Source organism: Leucopleurus acutus (assembly GCF_964270905.1).
Source record: "Leucopleurus acutus genome assembly, chromosome: 5".
Classification (NCBI taxonomy): domain Eukaryota; kingdom Metazoa; phylum Chordata; class Mammalia; order Artiodactyla; family Delphinidae; genus Leucopleurus; species Leucopleurus acutus.
In genome coordinates, this window is record NC_139147.1 from 32133621 (window position 1) to 32155650 (window position 22030).

The 22030-nt window shown below is 36.5% G+C and overlaps 1 protein-coding gene across 1 annotated transcript in view; it reads right to left on the reverse strand.

Annotated features, from left to right (window-relative positions):
* Positions 1–2574: 2574 nt before the first annotated feature.
* ROBO1 (roundabout guidance receptor 1) overlaps positions 2575–22030 on the reverse strand; it is a gene marked incomplete at its 5' end in the record, with an annotated part of 763721 nt that continues 744265 nt past the window's right edge. The window contains 5 exons of the mRNA XM_082840323.1: positions 2575–2669; positions 4138–4331; positions 10858–11166; positions 18346–18498; positions 21387–21793. Coding sequence (XP_082696449.1) covers positions 2655–2669; positions 4138–4331; positions 10858–11166; positions 18346–18498; positions 21387–21793 — 1078 coding nt within the window. The 3' untranslated portion in view covers positions 2575–2654. The remainder of the gene's footprint in view (positions 2670–4137; positions 4332–10857; positions 11167–18345; positions 18499–21386; positions 21794–22030) is intronic.

Genomic DNA, 22030 nt, shown 5'->3' on the forward strand with positions numbered 1-22030 from the left:
ATTATTGAATTTACAGGTGAAGTACCTGAGCCTTAGAGGTTAAGTGATATGTCCAAGGAACCACAGCCCATGACAAAACTGGGAGTCAAACTCAGGCCCTCTGATACACATAATTTGTATGTATATCATATACTCCAAAAGAGAGACTAACTTAATTTTAGGTCAACTCACCAAAAGGAAAAGAAAAATTAGGCCATAAACATATCTCTCCAAATTTTTTTCTTTGCTATAGCTTGGAAACTGACTTCTTGACCTATGGACCTGTTCATCTCTAGGTAGTTGGTGGTTACTTCATTTTTGTAAAATTAAATTTCAAATGATCACCCCCATTTTTTCCATATTTTCAAAGTATGATCAACACAAAATTTAGCAATGTATATGTCATAGGAAAAAAACTTTCACTAAATTCTATCGCCCTTGGAACTTCCAAGACATGATGCCCACTTCATTCATCCAAAGTTGAATAACTGAATATGCTAACTTTAATCTAATGAACAATAGTATACAACCTGGTATATGACAGGTATTGTATTCTCAAAATTTCACATATATTTGTAACCACAAAGCAGATAATTACTGATAAACCTTTTGGATTTACATAATTTTCTTGCTGACAAAACATAAGTAGTCCAAACTTTACAAGTCAGATTTATCGTAGTTGAATTCTGACTATTTCAGAAATAGGTTAACTGAAATTCAGATTCATACACATAAACATTTTAGTACATTTTTAATATTGACAAAGTTACTCTCTGATTAAACGACTAACTTTTAGTTTATGATTCATCTTACATCTTTAATTTCAGAAAAGTAAAATGAGAATTTTTCCTTACAAGTTAAACCTGGCTGTTCATAAAAGAGAATTTTTACGCATTTGATAATACAGTGGTGACATGTTAAGACAGCACAACTCTGTGATTAAATGGAATACATTTGATAACACAATGCAAAAAAAAAAAGAAATCAACACAAGAAAGAATGATGTATTTGAGAACATTTTTAATAAATAATGTGACAAAATTACTTTTCTGATTATTGGATTTTCAGTATGCAAAATTATGGCTAAAAATAAGAGGCTTCTTACATGAACATAATGAAAACATTAATCACATGGATTGTTCCCTTAGTACTGCACACCTTTTCTATGTAAATTTCAAATTATCTAAATGAACACATTTAGTTTTTGGTGAACACCACCTTCTTTTTTTTTGTGGTTCAGTTTTGTTTGGCTTTGTTTTCCAGTGGGGTCAGGCCTGATACCTATATTTGAATAAATGTACATTTTTTTTCTTCAATAGCACCAATTATAAAGTCAATGAAATTTATATAATGACAAAAAAAGGATCATAAAAATCTACAGTCAGAGGGCATCATTTGGCAATTCAAAGCAAGTAATGCCTCTATTTGAGCTTATAAGGAAATCTTGTAAGTTTCACCATTGGCCACAACAAACTTAAACCTTTTTTTCTTTAAGTCCGGGAAAAGTAAGAACCATTGCGTACATGGCCCACAATAAAGTATGCACGTTACTTCACCATCTGTCATCATTCAAATATTCCAAATACAAACATAGAGCATTAACGAAACAGGTTAAAAACGCTTCTCAACATTTTTTTTCAATAAGACAAAAAAGGTTAATAGTTACAATGGTTTACAAATAAAGTTTAGTGATTGTGCTTTTAAAACCAAAAAAAAAAAAAAAAAAGATTAAAAACAGTGCATTACAAAAACAAAAATCAAACTTCCTTAAGTGGCACTTCTGAAAGTTGAACTGACACTACCAGAAGAAATTTAGGCCAGTTAAGATAGGGATGTCCTTATTCAATTGGTCATTAAAAACATCCATTTGTTTGTAATATGCATTTATAATTGCTTTTTGATTGAAAAATAGAACAAGGTTTTTGCTAGGCTGACTTATGACAATGACTTGACAACCAGATATCCAACTGGCTTACCCCTACTTATCCAAAAGTACATTTCCAATAAGAATATACTTCAATGATTGAAATGAAGACAAAGTAAAGTACCACCAGGGGTTGCAAAGAGTATATATTTACAATGTTTCTACCCCATTCAAATTGTTTGTGGTTGTTCTGCATTTGCTACGTATTTTTTTTTTTCTCCCAGCAGAGGGTGGTATGAAAGACTGATTTTAAAATCATGTTAAAATGAAGTTATGTTTTAGTTTGCATTAGCAGTTGGTTATAGAAAGATTATAACTTGAGAGCCCTTGACATGAGGTTGATTAGTCAACTTTGTATCTTTGATCAATATTTTGCTGTAAATTGGCTTGGTATATAAGCAGTGCAATGCCACATCTCAGGGGCAAAATGCAAAAGAACTGTTTTGTTCTCTCCTGCTGGCTGATGACTGAAGCAAGAAGTCAAATACTTCCCTTGCTGGAAGCAAGGTGTAATGATTTGTTCCAACAGTGAGGGGAATAGGGAGGTTCTTCGTAAGGATAGGGATCAAACAACAACAATAAAACCCCAATAAACTTTAAAAAAAAATGGTATTCCAATAAGAGGAATAAAAACGACAATTTGTACACTCTGATTGCACTGAACATTTTATCTGGCGTCATATGTCATCAGACACGAGGCATCTTGAGTGATAACTTTCACATTAGATCCCACAAGCCTCTCTGGTTGTCTTCAGCTTTCAGTTTCCTGTAAGAGATCAGTTCTTGTTAAATTTTAAAATAAATCTTAGAGTATTGTCCTATTTCATATTTATTTATATGCTTTTATTCTTATAATTTGTGTTTCTTCATTCATTCACTAGCTACACTAGAAAGTGCTCATGGCAACATATTAATTTGTCAATTTTAGCTGGTTTTGATAGCAAATCTCATAGTTCTCTAACAAGTCCTAAACTGTGTTCCACACAGTGTCTGGGTGTTGGCAGGTGTGGCACAGGGTGAGAGGAGAAGGAAGAGGCCAGGTTCTTTACTCCCCCAGCCTCAACTCAACATTATAGCTCAATTTTTATTGGTTTTAAGTAGTAGGTTGTCTATGATGACTTTTTTCCCCAAAAGGGCTCTTCTAAAGAAAAACAACCAAAAACCTAAAAAATAACTTTTCTAACAGCATTTGCAAAAGGAAAGCCTTTTTTTTTTTTTTTTTTTTTTTGGCGGTACGCAGGCCTCTCACTGTTGTGGCCTCTCCCGTTGTGGAGCACAGCCTCCGGACGCACAGGCTCAGCAGCCATGGCTCACGGGCCCAGCCGCTCCGCGGCATGTGGGATCTTTCCCGGACCGGGGCACGAACCCGTGTCCCCTGCATCGGCAGGCGGACTCTCAACCACTGTGCCACCAGGGAAGCCCAGGAAAGCCTTCTTATTCCAAACCTCAAAATCAAAATATTGATATATTGGGCATTATAGAAAATTCAATTTGACATAATTAATTATAATTTTTCATCTTCTATTATAAAAAGGTTTAGTTTAACACTCAACTTAAACAATCTGCTTGAGATTAAATATATTTGTAAGATAAATTTGTCCCCAGCTTATTTTTTTATTAAATGATGAAAACACAATCTTAAAAACAGGAGATGATTTTATAATATGATGTGATTTACTGCCAACTCTATCTTAAAACACTACCTATAGATTCCAACAAAGGAGTGTATCTTTGACTCAAGAAGATTGGGAAGGTCAGTGTCAAGTATCAGGTTCCCATTTTCAAAAGACTGAAGATGAACGAGTTGGCCAGGTCATCCTGATTAACTCCAGTGATCACTAGGGTGGCAGGTAACGCAGGCAAAACACCCGCACTCACACCTGATAACTCTGTCACTTTATTGGGTTTTTATAACCTACTGTAGTATTATGAATCATAATTATCTAGATCAACAGTTCTTATATCCTAACAACATTTTTGCCATATATATTTCCTATGTGAATAGCTACAGATAAATAGGAACCCTAAGACCTAAAAAGAAGCTGTTATTACCATTTAAAACTTTGGAACACATTTCAAAAAAATCATCAAATTCTCAGAATTTCAGTTGCTGGCATCAGTGACAGGGTTTGTGATGAAACAGTAACATTTCTGTAGACTGATGATGTTTTTAACTTTGAGACTGATATAAAAACTAGTCTAATGTTGGGAAACTTGAAAAAAATTATAGATACCTCTAATTCTTCATTATTATCTTCTCTTTCATATCCTCCAAGAACTTGCATTTCTGCAATATTTCTTCGACCTACATTTGCTTGTTCTCTTTGTCTGCTTCCTGATCCTCTTGATGACATTGAGCTTGAAGAACTAGGATCTCTGGGATTATTTGATGTCGGAAAAGTAGGTCTACAGTAAGGTAGAATATCCTCTGTGTAATGAAATATAATAAGTGCGTATGAACACCACTGTACATTTCATTGTATAATGTATCACTTGTGTCTGTAATTCTGAATGGGGAAACATCAGTGTTTCTGAGGAATAAATGAGGACGTTTTATAACAGTAATGAACAAGGCAGCAATGTCTTTTGAAAATGAAAATAACAACCTTGCTGTTTTCCTAGTAGTGGTTGGGATTTTTGTTGACTCTACTCATAAGCTCTTGTCTACCTCAAATTCACTTGAGATCAACATCCTTAAAAGAGGGAACCCAAACCTGGAGTCAGACATGGCTTCCAGTTCTATCCTTAACCATGTGATCTCCCATTATTTTAGGCCTTAGTTTCAACTTTTCTAAAAAAGTGATAATAGTATCTACACTCAGAGGAGCTGCTAGTGTTGATGTGAAAACAAGTGAGACATTGTAATATGTCCCTATGTAAATTATGAAGGAATTATAAGACATTGATAGAAAAAAAGCCCAGTCTTCTCGAATCACCAAAACAGAGCCAAGCCCGGATTCACTTCCTAGACGCCAACTACCATTTCAACATCATATTTTAAATTGTGAAACCCTGATTCTCAAAAGCCTGACATCATTGCTAGCTTCAAAAAACAAGCCACTCCAGGGGACCTCCCTGGTAGCGCAGTGGTTAAGAATCCGCCTGCCAATGCAGGGGACACGGGTTCAATCCCTTGTTCGGGAAGACCCCACATGCCGCGGAGCAACTAAGCCTGTGCGCCACAACTACTGAGCCTGTGCTCTAGAGCCCGTGAACCACAACTACTGAGCCCGAGTGCCACAACTACTGAAGCCCACGTGCCTAGAGCCTGTGCTCCGCAGCAAGAGAAGCCACTGCAATGAGAAGCTTGTGCACCGCAATGAAGGCTAGCCCCTGCTCGCCTAGAGGGAAAGCCTGCATGCAGCAACAAGACCCAATGCAGCCAATAAATAAATAAATAAACAAACAAGCCACTCCAGTTAAGTACTGTCTCCTGAATTTCTGTCTCCATACTGCTTTAAATTTGGTGCTGCATCTATTGATGCATCTTCCGACTGCTCACTTCTCTCCAAAGCCTATCCATTCTACCCTTTGGACACCAAACACATAAAAAAAAAAAGCAAAACAAAACCTCTTCCTCATGCCCTTTTGTTTTCCTCCTCTAAAAGCTTCCTCTACGGCCCACATTACCTGAATGAAATCTGATTTCCCCTAAAGTTTCCACTGCAGTTCCCTGCAGTGGAAGGAGGAAGGTTTGCCTTTAGCTCACTAACACCAGCTCTAAATCACTGCTCCTCCACAAAAAACACCCTCCTCTTGTGAGGGCCAAGCAGTCGAGTTACGTAGCCTGTGTAGTCCACCCTGATGATACCTTTTTCCTGTTCTATTCATCACAACTTTAGTTCCTGACGCAGACTTCTGACTCTCTGGGGTTTCACAGTCCATGTGGACCACTACACCTGCACCCTAGCTTCACGGCACTTGGTCCTCTGTGACCTTCGTCTTCAGTCCCTGTTTCATCCACCTTCTTCTACTGAATTTAGTTTTTGACAAACTACATTATGACAAAATATCTCATTTGCTAAAAGCTTTCCCCTAAGTCTGTGCTCTACATAAATCAATACTTTATCTACTGATTGCTTAGCAAAGCTTCTTGAAAAGCAACCTGGACTCAATATTGGTCATCACAACTCCCATTCACTTTGTATCCCACTGAAATCTACTTATGCCCACATTACTACAAGGAAACTGAGAAAATTCACTGTTGACTTTGATAGTGCTAATCATGTTTCAGCCCTTACGTCTCTGGACTTCTCACTGCCTTTCATCTGAAAACCACTATCAATTTAAACATGACTACTCTCTTAGCTCCTATATCCCTCCTTCCTTCCTGGCCAATCTTCTGTGGGTTCTTCTTATGCCCACAGAATGTTGATGTTGATGCCCTTCCTGCAGGTTTCTGCTTTTGGTCCAGCGTGCGCACGTGCACACGTGTGTGTGTGTACAGAAAAACCTTTTTCTCCACTCACCCTGGGTGATTTCATCCATTCTCTCATACTGTAAACTTTTCTAGAATACAGCTGCATGAGGGCAGATATTTTTCTCTGCTTTGTGTACTGATACACTCTCAGTTTGACATAGAATAGGCCATCAGTAAGTATGCTGATTGAATGAATGAGTGGCTTAACTTTTAACTCATCATGATGAGTTATTAATTTATATTTCCTGAACTCTGCCTGGTTGAACACTTCCCTCTTGAGGGTCCCTCAAACTCCACATGTTGAACATTGACTTCATCACTTCTCTGAGATTTCTTCCCTCTCTGTATTCCCTAATGTAGCCAATGACATCACTCATCATTAAGATACCTAAGACAGAAAACTGGAATTATTTCAGGATCTTCCCTCCCTTCCAACAAACCTTCCCATAACCCTTAAAATGTATCTTTTCCACACATTCAACTACATAACATGTAAGGATGATTTTAACTCTAAGAAGTTTCCTGAATTTTCCCACTCACTCATCCCTGCTCCCACAGCTTGGTTTATATTCTCTAATCTCTTCTGGGGGTTGAAAATATCTTCTAACAGGTCTCTGCTTCTTAAGTTATTTCCCTCTAAACTGGCTTACTCAGCCACCTTCCTTTTATAGTAACTACAGGCTCTCTCTGATTTAAGCTTACGTTTAATGCAAGAGCTTCATTTTTACCACTTTACCATGTTTAATGTCTAGTAATACTGAATTTCTTACAGCCTCTTCAATGTACCTCAACCTTTCATGCTGACTTTCTCTGCCAGAACAATCTATCCACTCTTCTTACTTAAGCTAAATTCCACCCATCTTGGACACTCAGCTTATGGGTCATTTCCACCAGGAAAGATCAAGAAGTCTTTCTTTATATTCCATCTCCCCCAAGACTGGGCTAATTTTCTCTTCTCTGGACTCTCAAGTATCAGAGCACCATAAACATTAACTGGGCATATACCCTGAGAAAACCATAATTCAAAAAGAGTCATGTACCACAATGTTCATTGCAGCTGTATTTACAATAGCCAGGACATGGAAGCACCTAAGTGTCCATAGACAGATGACTGAATAAAGAAGACCTGGCAAATATATACAATGCAATATTACTCAGCCATAAAAAGAAACAAAATTGAGTTATTTGTAGTGAGGTGGATGGACCTAGAGACTGTCATACAGAGTGAAGTAAGTCAGAAAGAGAAAAACAAACACTGTATGCTAACACATATATATGGAATCTAAAAAAAAAAATGGTTTTGAAGAACCTAGGGGCAGGACAGGAATAAAGACGCAGATGCAGAGAATGGACTTGAGGACACAGGGAGGGGGAAGGGTAAGCTGGGATGAAGTGAGAGAGTGGCATGCCCATATATACACTACCAAACGTAAAATAGATAGCTAGTGGGAAGCAGCCGCATAACACAGGGAGATCAGCTCAGTGCTCCGTGTCCACCTAGAAGGGTGGGATAGGGAGGGTGGGAGGGAGACGCAAGAGGGAGGAGATATTGGGATATATGTATACGTATAGCTGATTCACTTTGTTATACAGCAGAAACTAACACAACATTGTAAAGCAATTATACTCCAATAAGGATGGTAAAAAAAAAAATATGAGTGTACCTGTGAATCTATAGATACCTGTCTCCCTCTCTGACTATAAGCTCCTTGAGGTCAAGGTTCATGCTTCCGCAAAAATCGCAGAACTAGTACAATGCTTAATAACACAGTAGATGTTTGATATATGTAGAAATAAACTGAACTAACTGAGGTAAATGTCAGCAAAAATATCAGACCCTGAAGTCTAGAAGACCACTCTCCTTAATTAAAAATAACCATTTGTTACACATGTAAATCAGGGAGCCTCTTTTATTATAAATAATGTAACTTGAATTATGAAGGTTAAAATTATAGCAATGTACAGAAATGATAATTAAAAGACACATAATTTCATCTCTTTGTTCTAATTATGCATACACCAAGATCTTTCCGAGTTGTAAAATTTTCTCCTGAAGAATTGAGCTTACTTTGGAGGAAGGTTGCCTGTGAGCAGCAAATTGGTCTGCACTTTCAGCCAGACATAAATTTCATAATTTATGAATCACTACTTGGAGTATAATCACACAAAGTTAAAAGTTCAGATCACCTTTGGCTTAACTGACAAAAATAAGCAGTTTTTCAGACTTCAGATTGTGGTGATGTCACCAAGTACTCTGCGGTCACATAGGAATGCACAGTGTTACCATCATTTCACGGCTGAGTCCATGCCTGGATGAGGGATTCAGGCTTCTGTCACAGAACAAAGTGAAACTGTCTTCCATATTGAAAGGAAGTTGCTAATGACCAGATGCCCATAGTAAATAGAACAATAGATTGATGTCTAATCTTACCAAAGTACAGCTTTGAAAATACAGTTGTAGTTAAAGTGCACTTACAGCCTTCTAAGATTCATTTCCCCATCATTCTTTCCTGATTCCTTCATCAATCACCTTCCTTTTCTTGTATCTCTTCTGCCTAAATAGTTTCTTCTCCTTATGCTATAATAATGTTCAAATACACTATCCTAAAACATTTTCACAGATTCTGCCTTCCTGTCAAAGCCTACCTCGACCTCTCTTCTCCTTCCCAACCTTCTGCGAAGAGCCCATACTCATCACCCCCTTCCACAACTTCCATTCACTTTCCAGCCTCCTACAGGCAGGATTCTATTCTGACTACTCCACTAAAAACAGTTCTTTTAAATACAACCCACAAAAAACATTTTGTAAAATCTGTGTGTCCTCCACCCATTCTCTCACCCTCATCCCCATTCACACCCACCTTTCACTTCTGTGGCATTTTATACTCCTTCCTATCTTAAAATTTCTATCTCCATTCTTTTTAGGATACTATTATTTCTAGCTTGGATAGCTTGATTATTTTATATCACTGGGTAGATCCACCTCAGTTTCTATATAGAATGTCCCTCTGCCGAACATGTAAGTATGTATATATGTATGTATTTTTATTGAAGTGTAGTTGACTTATAACATTATATTAGTTTCAGATGCACAAAGGAGTGATTCAATATTTTTATAGATTAGGCTCTATTTAAAGTAATGGCTATATTCTCTGTGCTGTACAATATATTCTTGTAGCTTAGTTATTTTATACATAGTAGTCTGTACCTCTTTATTCCCCATTCCTATCCTGCCCCTCCCCCTTTCCCTCTCCCCATGGGTAACCTTTAAATACAATCATCTCTGACTGTGGTGTGTTGGAGAGAGCTCACTTGTTCTCATAAGAGCTCACTGTACTCGTCTCCTCCCAACTCCACATACACTGATTTCATATTAGTAGCTTGAAACTAGCCATTTTGGGAGTAATTACACAACAGAAGTAAGCAAATGGCTACAAACTGGAGGTTTGTTTTGTTTTCTTTCCAGAGAACTGATTGTTAAACATTATCTACCGTATCACTCACTGCAAAATAATTTAGCTTTTGTAATTCAAACAATTTTCACCTCTGTGTTGCTGGTTCTAAAATCCACTCCCTACCTACAACCTTTCTCCTGATCTTTAAACTTAGTTCTCTAAGTTCTTATTGATTTTCTTCATATCTGTGTTCTTGTCAGTACCTTAATCCATTCATAACTGAAGTTATTTTCCACAAGACTTTTACCCTTTTCCCCATTCTTCTTTACATTGGCTAATACAATTATGTTCCACTAGTCATAGAGAGCCATCTAGTTAACATCTGAGTAACTTTTCTTTTACTCCATTAGTTCATTTTACCTTTTTACATTCAATTAGTCACCAAGTCCTATAAGGTCTACCTCTGAAATGCCTATGTAGCTTGTTTCTCCTTTTAATTTGCATAACTGTTTTAATTCAGTGCTTTCATATTTTATACCTAGATTATTTTGCAATGTTCTGATACTTTCAGCTACCCAACTCTTCCTTCACTGTAGAGTGCTGTCAGTTATTTTTTTAAAACACAAATCTGATTATGTAATTTCTTGATCAGATTTTTGGCTGGCTCATCACTGCCCATATCATAAATCCCAGACTCTTCAGAATAGTATTCCCTGCCTTCCCAGTCAGGCTAAACCACCTTTCTAGCTGTTATCTTTTACCATTTGTCCCTGGCCCCAAGTATCTAATTCTAATTCTCCAGCCAAACTGTAAATAAGTATTCACCAAACATTCATTTTCCCACTTTCATACTTTTTCACCACTAATTTCCTTTGCCAGATATCCCCTTCTCCCTGTTTAACTTGTGGAAATCATGCTTTCCTTTAAAATTCAACTCAGTTGGCACCTCTCCAAGGAAGACTTGCATATGTCATGTATTAGAATTAACTGTATTCAAATTATCTGGGAGCATGCCTGTCTCCTCCAACAGAGAGCAAATTTCTAAATCTCACCCTTTGCACAGGATCCTAAAGAACCTAGCAGAGTACCATGCAAACATGTTCAACCTATATTTATTGGCTGCTTGACTAAATCAGTACCTTGGATGAGATGAGTCTTTGCTGGTGGAAGGTCTCGTTTTGCTGCCTTGTTTCCTCGTCCTTTCCCATCATTTTGCTGTTCCTGTGCTTCTCTGGGGTCACCTGGATTTGGTCGCATTTCAGCAACTTGTCTTCCATCCAATACTTCTCTCCCCTTGTAACTGCCTCCTTTTCTCTCTGATGATCTGTCTGTTCTCGTTTCTATGGAAGGGAGTTTTGGCACCATTACAGGTCGTACCTCCAGCTGTGCCTTGGATTGGGCAGTGGGTGACTTTATAGCAGGAGGTGGCACAGGAGGAGGTGGAAGATCTAAAAAGAAATATTTAAAATACTGTAAAAGTTTGCCACTTATAAAGTTGTCAACATTAGCATTGCCATTAGAGTCACATTCAACTGTGAGATAATATATCTTAAATGAACTGGAACAACTGAAGGCAACCAAGGAATAAGATGACCAACAATTTTAATGTACTCTCATTTTTATCTAGCACAGGAATATTAAATCATAGAGCTGGGACTTAGAGGTTATCTGGTCTTGGGATGGCTACCATGGTGGGTATGTATGCCATAACTTTCTCTACTGCAACCACGGCAGATTTTCCCAATTGATTTCAGCGTAATGTTGCTGATTCCAGATGGATACCCTTACACTTAAGGCAATCACTTCAAATTGACTGAGGCTGGCACTTGAGTTGAGACCTATTTGCCATCCCTAATCCACCCTGAATCCTTTCTCATTTTGTAGATAGGGAAACTCAAACACATAGATCTTAAGTTGTTTTCCAGTCTTAAAGGTAAATATGATCAGAACCAGGACTAATGCCCCCAAATTCTTAATTTTCGGTTCAGTGTTGTTTATACTACTATTTCATTCTATCGCATGTTCACAATCTACCATTCACTGATGGGATCTCTCCACTTTGTATATGCACCCACAGATTTTAAACAAGATGATCACTAGTATAAATATAATTTAATCTATATCTATAATTATATATTAATATATTACATATAATTGGATATTATATATAATTCAACTTCTATTATAGACATACTTAAAGATAAAAGTAGGCATAAAATTTGATTTCTAGAAAATTCATTTCCTTTAAGTGGTGTTATTTTTTAAAAATGACTCCTATGTACATACTCCAGGGAAAAGAAGTAAATAACCTAGTAATAGCTGGAAAGTTAATAGAAGAATATGAATAGCTTCTAGTTTTAGGCTGTTCTGGTGTAGTCTGGAGGATGGATTAAAAGGAAAGTCTTGAATCCAGGAGGCCAAGAAGTTATTTTAATAGCTCAGTAAGTAATGATAGGAGATAGAATTGTATTGTTGCCTGTTCAGATGGAGAGTAGATATGTTTGAGAAAGTAAAAGGAAGAAAAATCAGTATTATTTAATGATCAATTGAATATAGTAGGGGAAGACTATCCATTAGATAACTTTTAGGATTTTTGCCATAGTTGACTAGAGGAATGAGAGAAACATCTCTGAAGATGAGGAATATAGGGGTGAGGAAGAGATGGTTTGCAAGGGAAGAACGTGAGTTCCATTCTAGAAAAGTAAATAGGAGGAGCTTTTTAAGTATCCAGATAGAGATGTCCAGCAGGTTGTTGTACATAAAATCTGAATTTCAAGGGAGGTCAAAACCAGAGACACAGAGATTTGGGAATTATCAGCATAGTTTTTTTCGTCATGACTTTAGAAATGGTAATGTTTCCATATTTGCAGAGAAATGTCTGTGTGATAGAATAAGGCAACTAAAACATGTACAGAACATGTATTAAATGCGTAGTTATTACAAACTTAACATTAAGATTTTCCACAAAAAATATACACTCACATGGTAAAAATTCAAAAGTACATAAAGACTAGGAAATACAATCCTTTATACCTCCCCACCTTCATTTCAAATCCTCAGTATTGGTGCAGAGGTAATCAGTTTGAATAGGTTTTTATAGATCATTCCAGAAATTATTTATGCATCTAAAGCAGGGCTGCCAAGTTGCAAAACTCCAGGGAACACCATTCACATTAGGAACTATGTAAAATGGCCACATCTGGGATTGTGTAGAGTGGCTGTCTGCCCATCAGAATGTGACAGTCTTTCTTTCTTAGTAACATAAAAGGGATTGCACTTTTTTCACCTGTGTAGTTGTATACATTTTTCATATGTGTACATATAGTTACCTCTTTTTATGAAAAGTTTGTATAATGTTCTGTTTTATGAATATATCATTATTCATATCAATCCCTACAGAGGAATATTTAGGTTATTTCCAGATATTTTACTGTCATTAGCAATGGTCCACTGACTATCATTTACATATACCAGCATAATAAACTCTTGAATATTAAAATTGTGCCTTGAAAGTTCTTAATATAATAGCAAATTAAGGGTTCTAGGAAGCATCAGTTTTAATCTAGTATTTTTTTAAAAAATAATTAATCCTTTTCTTTTGTTCCCTAAGTAGATATGAATTTTTAAAAACTAATTTTCTTTTGACCTTATGTGCTATATAACTAAGGCATTAGAATTTGTTGTATTGGTTTTTGAAAGCAGAAAGCTTGAGGTACCAACTTACTACCAGCTGTTTTACTTAGGACTCCATTATTAAAAGTGGTCAGACTGTAACTTGCATTTTGTTGTTGTTGTTAGTTCTCACAGCTCACCACGTTCTCCTTTTCATGTAAACGGCCTCAATACTTTTTATCTAAAATGGGGGCCATGGGCTTCCCTGGTGGCACAGTGGTTGAGAGTCTGCCTGCCGATGCAGGGGACACGGGTTCGTGCCCCGGTCCGGGAAGATCCCAGGTGCCGCGGAGCAGCTGGGCCCGTGAGCCATGGCCGCTGAACCTGCGCGTCCGGAGCCTGTGCCCCGCAATGGGAGAGGCCACAGCAGTGAGAGGGCCGCGTACCACAAAAATTTTTTTTTAAATAATAATAAAAATAAAATGGGGGCCAAAGTACAGTCCATAGCATTAATTTTCCCAAGAATCTGGGAAAATCAAAAGATTTTTTTGTCTTACAACATAAATTGCCGTTGTCACTAGTGTTGATTTTCCTCCTTTACGACTTTAACAAATTTTTTTAAAACAACACTTAAAAAAAAGTACTATCATGATATTCTCCCTCATCTGCTGCTTGTTTATTAAAAACAACCAAAGAGTTAGAAGACAGATTGTAGTGAGTGGCTTAAAGCCAAGAGGCCCAAGGCTGAGCTGTTCTAAGTTCAGACTTAGCCTGGGACTGACAATGCGAGGAGAAAAGCCTAATTCAGAACATACCTGGAAGCAGAGCGAATGAATGACTGCAGGCTCATTTCTGCACTATCTGCTTGCTACAAACTCAAACTGATTGCAAACACAGCTTATCAGGAAGCTGATGACTGCCACTATCATCAAATCGTAAAATGTCTGGGCTTATTGGATCGCAAAGCTGATGATTATCACTATCATAAGATCATACAAAGCCTTGGGAATCTATAACTCTCGAGACAAAATCTATTACTGGATGCTCTATATAGGTATATAGATACACCTGTATCTATAATACAGGTAGAAAAAGAGAAGAGAATCCAATGATACTTCTAAGAGTTCTAACTTCCTGCATATAATTGCCACTGTATATAAGTGACAGAGGGGAATGCTGGTGGGCGTAATTTCTTAATATAAACAGATTACCAAATAAATTCTTTTTTAGGTATTGTAAAATCCCTGAGTCAAATCAGGGATTATCATAGTGTAAACAATTCTATATTTCATAAAGTGATAAATAGTACTTTCATCCAGTTCATACCCCTAATAGCTAAAATTGGGTTTAACAAATGGGATTATGGAACTCATATATATGTATAGTCTCTTTCTTTATACAATCATATAAACACCATTCTTTATACAAGACTGTCTAAATACCAATATAATGCATGTAAAGTAATACGTAAGAACATACACATGGAGACAATTCTGCCAGCGTTAACTCACTATGGAGATCCAGCACTCTATTTACTTAACTACTTAAATTCCCAGACCTTGTAATTAATGATATATCAAGTCAAAACAGCATCATTCCAAAGAGGGTGGTGAATTTATAATTTATGAAAAGTAGAGCTGGAGAAATAATGTAGATTTGGTTTTTAAATCAAGTATGTAAATGCTTCAGAAGGGGTTGAAAAGCAATGGAAAGAATCAATTAGAAGGTCCTAGAAATGCACTTATGCTTGGCTTTAACTCGATAAAAGTCTGACTGATAAATATTCATATATTTTAATCCTACCCTTCATCTGGGTTAAACTTGGAAGTGGCAAATATGAAATAAATAAAGAGTTGGATTCTGCCTGTCAGTGTGTCAATAGCATGCAGCCTTCTGCTTTGCAATGAGTACTCCCTGAGTGTTTATGAGACCCAGCATTTACCTGCAAACAAGGTATGGCACAGTGCCATGGATTAGGGGCTTGTGGGCTGTTATGGGCTGAATTGTGTCCCCTCCGAAATTCACATGTTGAAGTCCTCATCCCCAGTGCCTCAGAATGTGACTTGTATTTGACGACAGGGTCTTTAAAGAGGTAACTAAATTAAAATGAGGTCCTTAGGGTAGGCCCTAATCTAACCTGACTGGTGTCCTTGTAAGAAGAGGGCACATACATTCACTGAGGGAAGACCAAGTGAAGACACAGGGAGAAGGTGGTCATCTACAAGCCAAGAAGAGAGGCTTCAGAAGACACCAACCCTGCCTACACCGTGATCTTGGACTTTTAGCCTCCAGAACTGTGAGGAAATAAATTTCTGTTGTTTAAGTCACCTAGTTTCTGGTACTTTCTTAGGACAGCCCTAGAAAACTAATCAGAGCTGACTGACAAGGATCATCACAAATTATTCTTTATCATTTGAGACCCAGCCACTCTTTATCTCTCCTTATAGAATTTACAAAAATTCTGCATAGGAAACTGATAATTTGAACAAAATTTACAAAGTAAAGATGCTGCACACTCGACTGACATACCATAGGCTGAAAATAGCTCACATAAGAAGTCTATTGACAATAATCAAACTCATCCATCACAGTTGATGTATTTTAATCATAAAAAGCAAAAACGAAAGAACCCTCCAGGTCTTACTAATATATTTAATTCTCATTTTCACAATCGGCAGCTCTTTAAATTCTTTCTTTCCCTTCCCTCTCTCTCTTTCTTTAATAACTGTACAAATTGTATCTGCAATTGAGTTTCTTCATGAATGAACTGTAAATAGTTTTTTCAAAAAATGAGAAAGTGATTTCTGATAAAATGATGTTTGTTTCCATGCTATAATCAGTACTATCAAGAGTATGTGCATTTCTTTTATTGGGTGCATTAAGAAGTATCTGCATTTAAATGATTTTGGTTCATCAATATGCATTATGGAAATGTATAAAATAACACACAGCTTTGTTATTTTTTTCGTTACCGAATCAGAAAGCATCCAGAATTATATTCAAGACTTATTAGTACAGTAAACATAACTAAAAGACAGTTGGTTATCAAAATGCTAAAAGGAAGGTAAAGCTAGTATTTAAAAAACAGCTTTAGTTGTATCTCAATTTTGTCTATTTCTCTGACTTAGAGAAAATAATTACTGGCTTCTACATTGTGGTATATATTATGACTACTCTGCATAATCACTTGTGAAATGAACATTCAGAAATTTAAATAATATTTCTTATTAACTTTTTCGCTTTCAAATATTTTAACATATTTCTTTGGTATTTCTGAAATTAACTTAAAAATATAACTTGGTTGCTTCATCATTCAATTTAATAGCTGTTATTCAGGGATTAGTTAGAATTTATATTTAATTATTAAACACACTGAAATAAGTACTACAGAACGTGGGGCAATAAATATAGATCACAATTTTCAAGCACAGTGTAATTTGTAACTGCAACACTATGCCCTTTAACTGGCATGTTTACATTATTTAAAGCATTTTTTTTTATTGGAGTATAATTGCTTCACAATACCGTGTTAGTTTTAAAGCATTTTAAAAAGCATCACTCAATGCCAGAAGCCCCTTGAAACAAGTATAAATAAGAGGTAGAAAGAGCTACACAAACCTTTAGGCTAGGTTTTTTCCCTGATGTATTCAACCTAGATGTATTTACATCAAGGTTTGATGTTTGACCAGTTTTCTCTTAGGAGCACTCTCTTCTAGATAATAAAAACTGATAGAAGAGCTATAAAACTTGTAAGATGCCATTATAGGGATCCCATAAATGTAAAACTGCCAATAGAGTTTGGGGATTTACACCTAGCGTTTGTCCCTTCACAGAGGGAAACATGCACAAAGCCACTATAATAACCCTTCAAAACCGGATAATATTCTGACAGCTCAGTTTCGCTGACAAAAGAGTCCTGGGCAGGATCCAGGAGGCCCAGGTGCGCTGTGTCATGCCAGTATTTAATGTAGTCTAATATCAGATAGATGCTAGTGAGAGAAAATACTCCGAATAAAGTATAGATAATAGCATGGACAGCCACTCATTGCAAAATTACTTGTGCTCATCATGCTGTGAGCTTTGTATTAAATTTTTTCTGTCAAGTGGCAGGAATCAGAGAAGTGCCTCAGAAAACCTTCCTTGTAACCTTGGATAAGGATCTATAACATTGGTCTTTCATATGGTAATGGAAAATGATGCCCTTTGCGAAACATTGCTGACTGGTAATGAAGGTTCTATCAGGTTGGGGAACAGCGCCTGTGACAATCTTCTCCCCCCAACCCTTTAGCAGGTTCAGCAAACTTGACAAGATGGGTGAGTCTGAGAGAATTTATCTTACGTGAATTTCCAACAAAGCCCTTGGGGTTGTTTTATAAAACGAGAAGGTGGCAGTTTAATAAATGCCGGGCCACCTGAGGCACTTTCATTAAAGGCTTTCTCTAGACAACATCACAATGTTTGCGGTATTCTCCTGTGCTCCCTGGAGAATACAAGCCTTACTTCTTTGGTGAGAATGGATACTGTATGTGAAGGCATGAAGGAAGATGATTCGATTTGCCTTTTGCGGCACAGACTAACTGTTCATATCATCACTATAGTTAGAATTTATGTTCAAATGAGCTTATTGTCTTCTATTTGAATGCAAAATTCACCAGGAAAAAAAGTGAGGACATTTCGGAAGAGTTATCAGTGAATGTGGTGAAGGTTAACCCTATGCCATGACTTCAACTACAATAATGTCTATTTGTTTAAGACTATATAATAACCTTTTAAGAATATTAAAAGTATTATACATTGTTTTACTTTCTGAAATAACCTACTTACTAGAAAACTTCAGGGACTTGAGATGCCTGACAAGATATGGAAGTCAATCATTCCTATAAGTAATATGAGGCTTACTGTTTAATGAATTTTTAATGTAATTTCTAATGTCAGTGGATGCATTTTCAAGTCCTGGGGAGCCAGGGTAAAGAGGAGAGATTCATAGATGTTTCCATCCGTTTCAATGGACTTACCATCTGTGTAGGCTTCTCTGCGCAGATGTCCTGGCTGGTGTTTTTGTTTCTTGGCTGGTCTGGCCTTCTGTACTACCGCAGCACTCATGTTGCTGTCTGTGGAAACAGGACTTGTGGGTCTAGGACACTGGGATGCATGAAAATGTCGGCGGCCTGCGGAAAAATATCAGAGCCAAACTCACCAATAAAGTTTAATTTAATTTAACACTAATAATCAAAATAAAACACTAAAACTATAAACATCCCTAATTAAAAAAAGAAGCTTAAATAAACTATTCTAGTAAACAATAGGATTCTTCTTATTCTGCTTGAGCTATCCACTGGAAAAAATACCCTAAAAGCATTTTCAGGCTCTTTTTTTTAACCATGGTACCTTTATTCTGATACCTATTTATTAAAGAAAAGCATTTTGACTGTTGCATCTACCTTCACTAAAGTGTTATGATTAAACAAAAATGTTAATTAAATTTTTACATAATATATCCAATGTCTGTTGCTTTCTCAAAAGGAATAGCCAGGGCCCTTAAGAAATTCATATTCTAAGAATGAACAGTACAAAATACATCCCTTATTTTAATTAAATATATTTGTGCTATTCTTTGAAGACAGATTCCTAGTATCTTAATACATTCTCAGGTATTTTCTCTTAAGGTGGCCTGGAATTAAGCTAGCTCACGTATTCAGACCTGCCAAAAATTGCTCACACCCCTTTTCTCTCACAAGATATTTATTTGCTGGTTATGGATATTTAAAGTGACCCCCTCCAGAGACTTTTATATTTTTTGGTGATGGTATAGTTAGTTGTTTTCGGTTATTTGATTTTAGAGGGACAATATTCACAGGTGATAAATGACTCTGCTAATCAGACATGGTGCACTGCGGTGCTCTCCAATTCTCTGGCTTTTTCTTACAGAGACATATTACAACAGCACAAAATATTTAATCCATAATGGCAGTGGAGATCTATTGGCCCTACACTTGACCTTTGTTATTTTGGTTCCTTGAAATTCCAGAGATTCAAATCCAGAACTTTCTGTTGTACTACAAGAAACCTCAGAGAGACCTAGACAATATGTGTTTTGGCTATAAACAGAAGAAGCCACATATAGTAAAATCAACACATTTAAATGTGCTAACGGAAGCATATTAAGTAAAAGACATTAATGCAGCCAAGTGAGAAGCAATGTGATTGGATTATTCATTCATATTAACTTCAAGTCATATGATAAGCAGCACCCTCTCCTGAAAAGAACACTTTAATAAGCAGAGTCCAATGCCTGTTTAGTTCATTATAATTATGAACCGAACGAAAACCAGAAGAGCCACTAAATTACAGTACAATAAAATATTAAACCAAACTCTTTTTAGCTATGATGGAGACTATTACAATTAAAGTTACATATCCATGAAAAGAGAATTAGGGCTGAGACTGAACCCATTACTCATTCTATTGTGTAAGGCCATCTACTGCTCATAGACCCTAAGGCATAAGGTCCTTCGCAGATGCATTTTCGACATTATTTCTATGTCTTGTTGATTTAATGAACTGAAACACACGCTTAATGCAATCTGAAAGCAGTAGTTTGAGATGCTTAATTTCACTTATTTATTTATATTTTTACAGAAGATTAAAAAATAAGGAGAAACAAAAGCTATATATAAAGTTAAATGTTATTTATTTATTAGGAATGATAGATATGTTTGCATACTTATTTTATTATACCCAGAAGCAACTAGGAGAGAAAAAGGAAATTTGGTTGAATATCATAAAGTATAGGGCTGGCTGAAATAAGTATGCATTCTATGATAATAGTTTGAGAGATATTAGACATTCTTTTTTCCTGCAACACATTCTTGATAAATAATATATAGGAAAAGAAAACTTTATGATGTGAGTTAAATTTTCTCTGAATATATTCTACACTGATAAGAAATAATGACCAATCCAATATCTGAAGAGAACATGGAAAACTACCAATGTGATAGTTATTAAACTAAGAAAAATAGAACAAAATAGCAATTATTGATTTGTTGTGATAGTCTTTCTCAGAAATAGCTCTCCTTTTGACCACATTATTTTTATTCTATTCATATTTTCTTGGTTACCAGAAATATATATACACTCAACATGTATATGAATGTATATATGTACATATTCCATTATACAGAAATGAAAATCATGTGATAAATGTATGATTTAAATTAAAATTTTTTTTCTTTCTCCTATTATTTACTTTCTAAACAGAGTTGGGAGTGGGAGATAAGTAAAAATGTGTTAAAACATAAGAATGGATATACAGTAATTAAAAACAGGCTACTGGCAATGAAAAGGGAAAATAGATGGAAAAAATACATAAGCGTTTGGATTAACTTGCTCTCCAAATTATTAGATTAACAATGTATACTTTAAGTATCGAACATACTTATGCTTGAAAATGTGTGTATAGTACAAACATCTTTATATCTTCTCAATTAAATGAGTGTTCTAATTGAGAGGGCATGAAGAGAATAGGGGTTAAGGAGAAACAGCCCAGTTTCCAATGGTTGAGTGTCCCCTCCGGACATTTATCTATTTCTCCTAGACACTTTCTAATTAAATGGGATGAGAGAACTACCTCAATGAATTTTATTTTGGTGACTTTTTACATCTTAAAAAAAACATATAACACAAACCTCATTTAATTGACCATATACATTCCAAAAGAAATTGTACATATATTTGCTAAGACTATCTTAAAAATGAAGACTTTTCAGGTAGCTTCACTCACATTACACAGGATTTATTAAATAAAAATAAAATAGAAGATTTAAAAAGCCTGTTATAAAAAAGGGAATAAGCAAGCTACATCATCATCTTGGACCTTGGTTTCCTTAGGCAGCCAAAAAAAAAAAAAAAAAGAGTAATAATAGTTGCATTTCATATAGGACATAAGATTATGGATCTCCATAATCAGCAACATACGATTATGGATCTCCAATCAGCAACTGACAAATGCACATCAAATTTTCTTTCCCAGCTTGGAGAAAAGCGGACGACTTACCAGCAGCATCCTGCATTTGGCGGCGTGCCACTTTCAGACCAGCGTACTCTGCTGCTGCTGCCACTGCCTGGGCAAAATCGGCATCAGTGAAAAAGGAGCCGTCAGAAGAACTAACACTGGAGCGTCCGCTGGAAATGTTGTCCTCCTCTGAGGCTGAGCCCCAGCCATTGATCATGGACCCAGTGACAGAGCTCTCCAGGTCCCCAACACTGGAGGCAGGGGTCTGCTCAAGCCCGCGTAACAAAAGCCTTCTGGTCTGCATCTTGGCTACTTCCATGTCGGCTTCGTCTTCTTCCTCTTCTGGCGCATCCGTATCCATATCTGAGACAAGGGGTCCTGAAATGTAGCCGTAAGTATGGGGTGGGGAAATCGGCCGTGGAGGTGGAGGAGGGCTCACCGGCTGCCGTCTGCAGGAAAATGAATAAACAGGTATGGCTTTAGCTCATTACTTAGGACACAAAAGCATAAATTAACCAAGAAATTCACAAGTCTTTGCTTCCGTGGAGATAATTTGTTCAGGAAAAACAACGGTAAATCAGAGCATGTGTATGTTTTATTCTGAGTTGTAAGAAATTTACCTCAAAACCAGAGGTACTTTTTTAAAAATTTTTTTGCGGTACGCGGGCCTCTCACTGTTGTGGCCT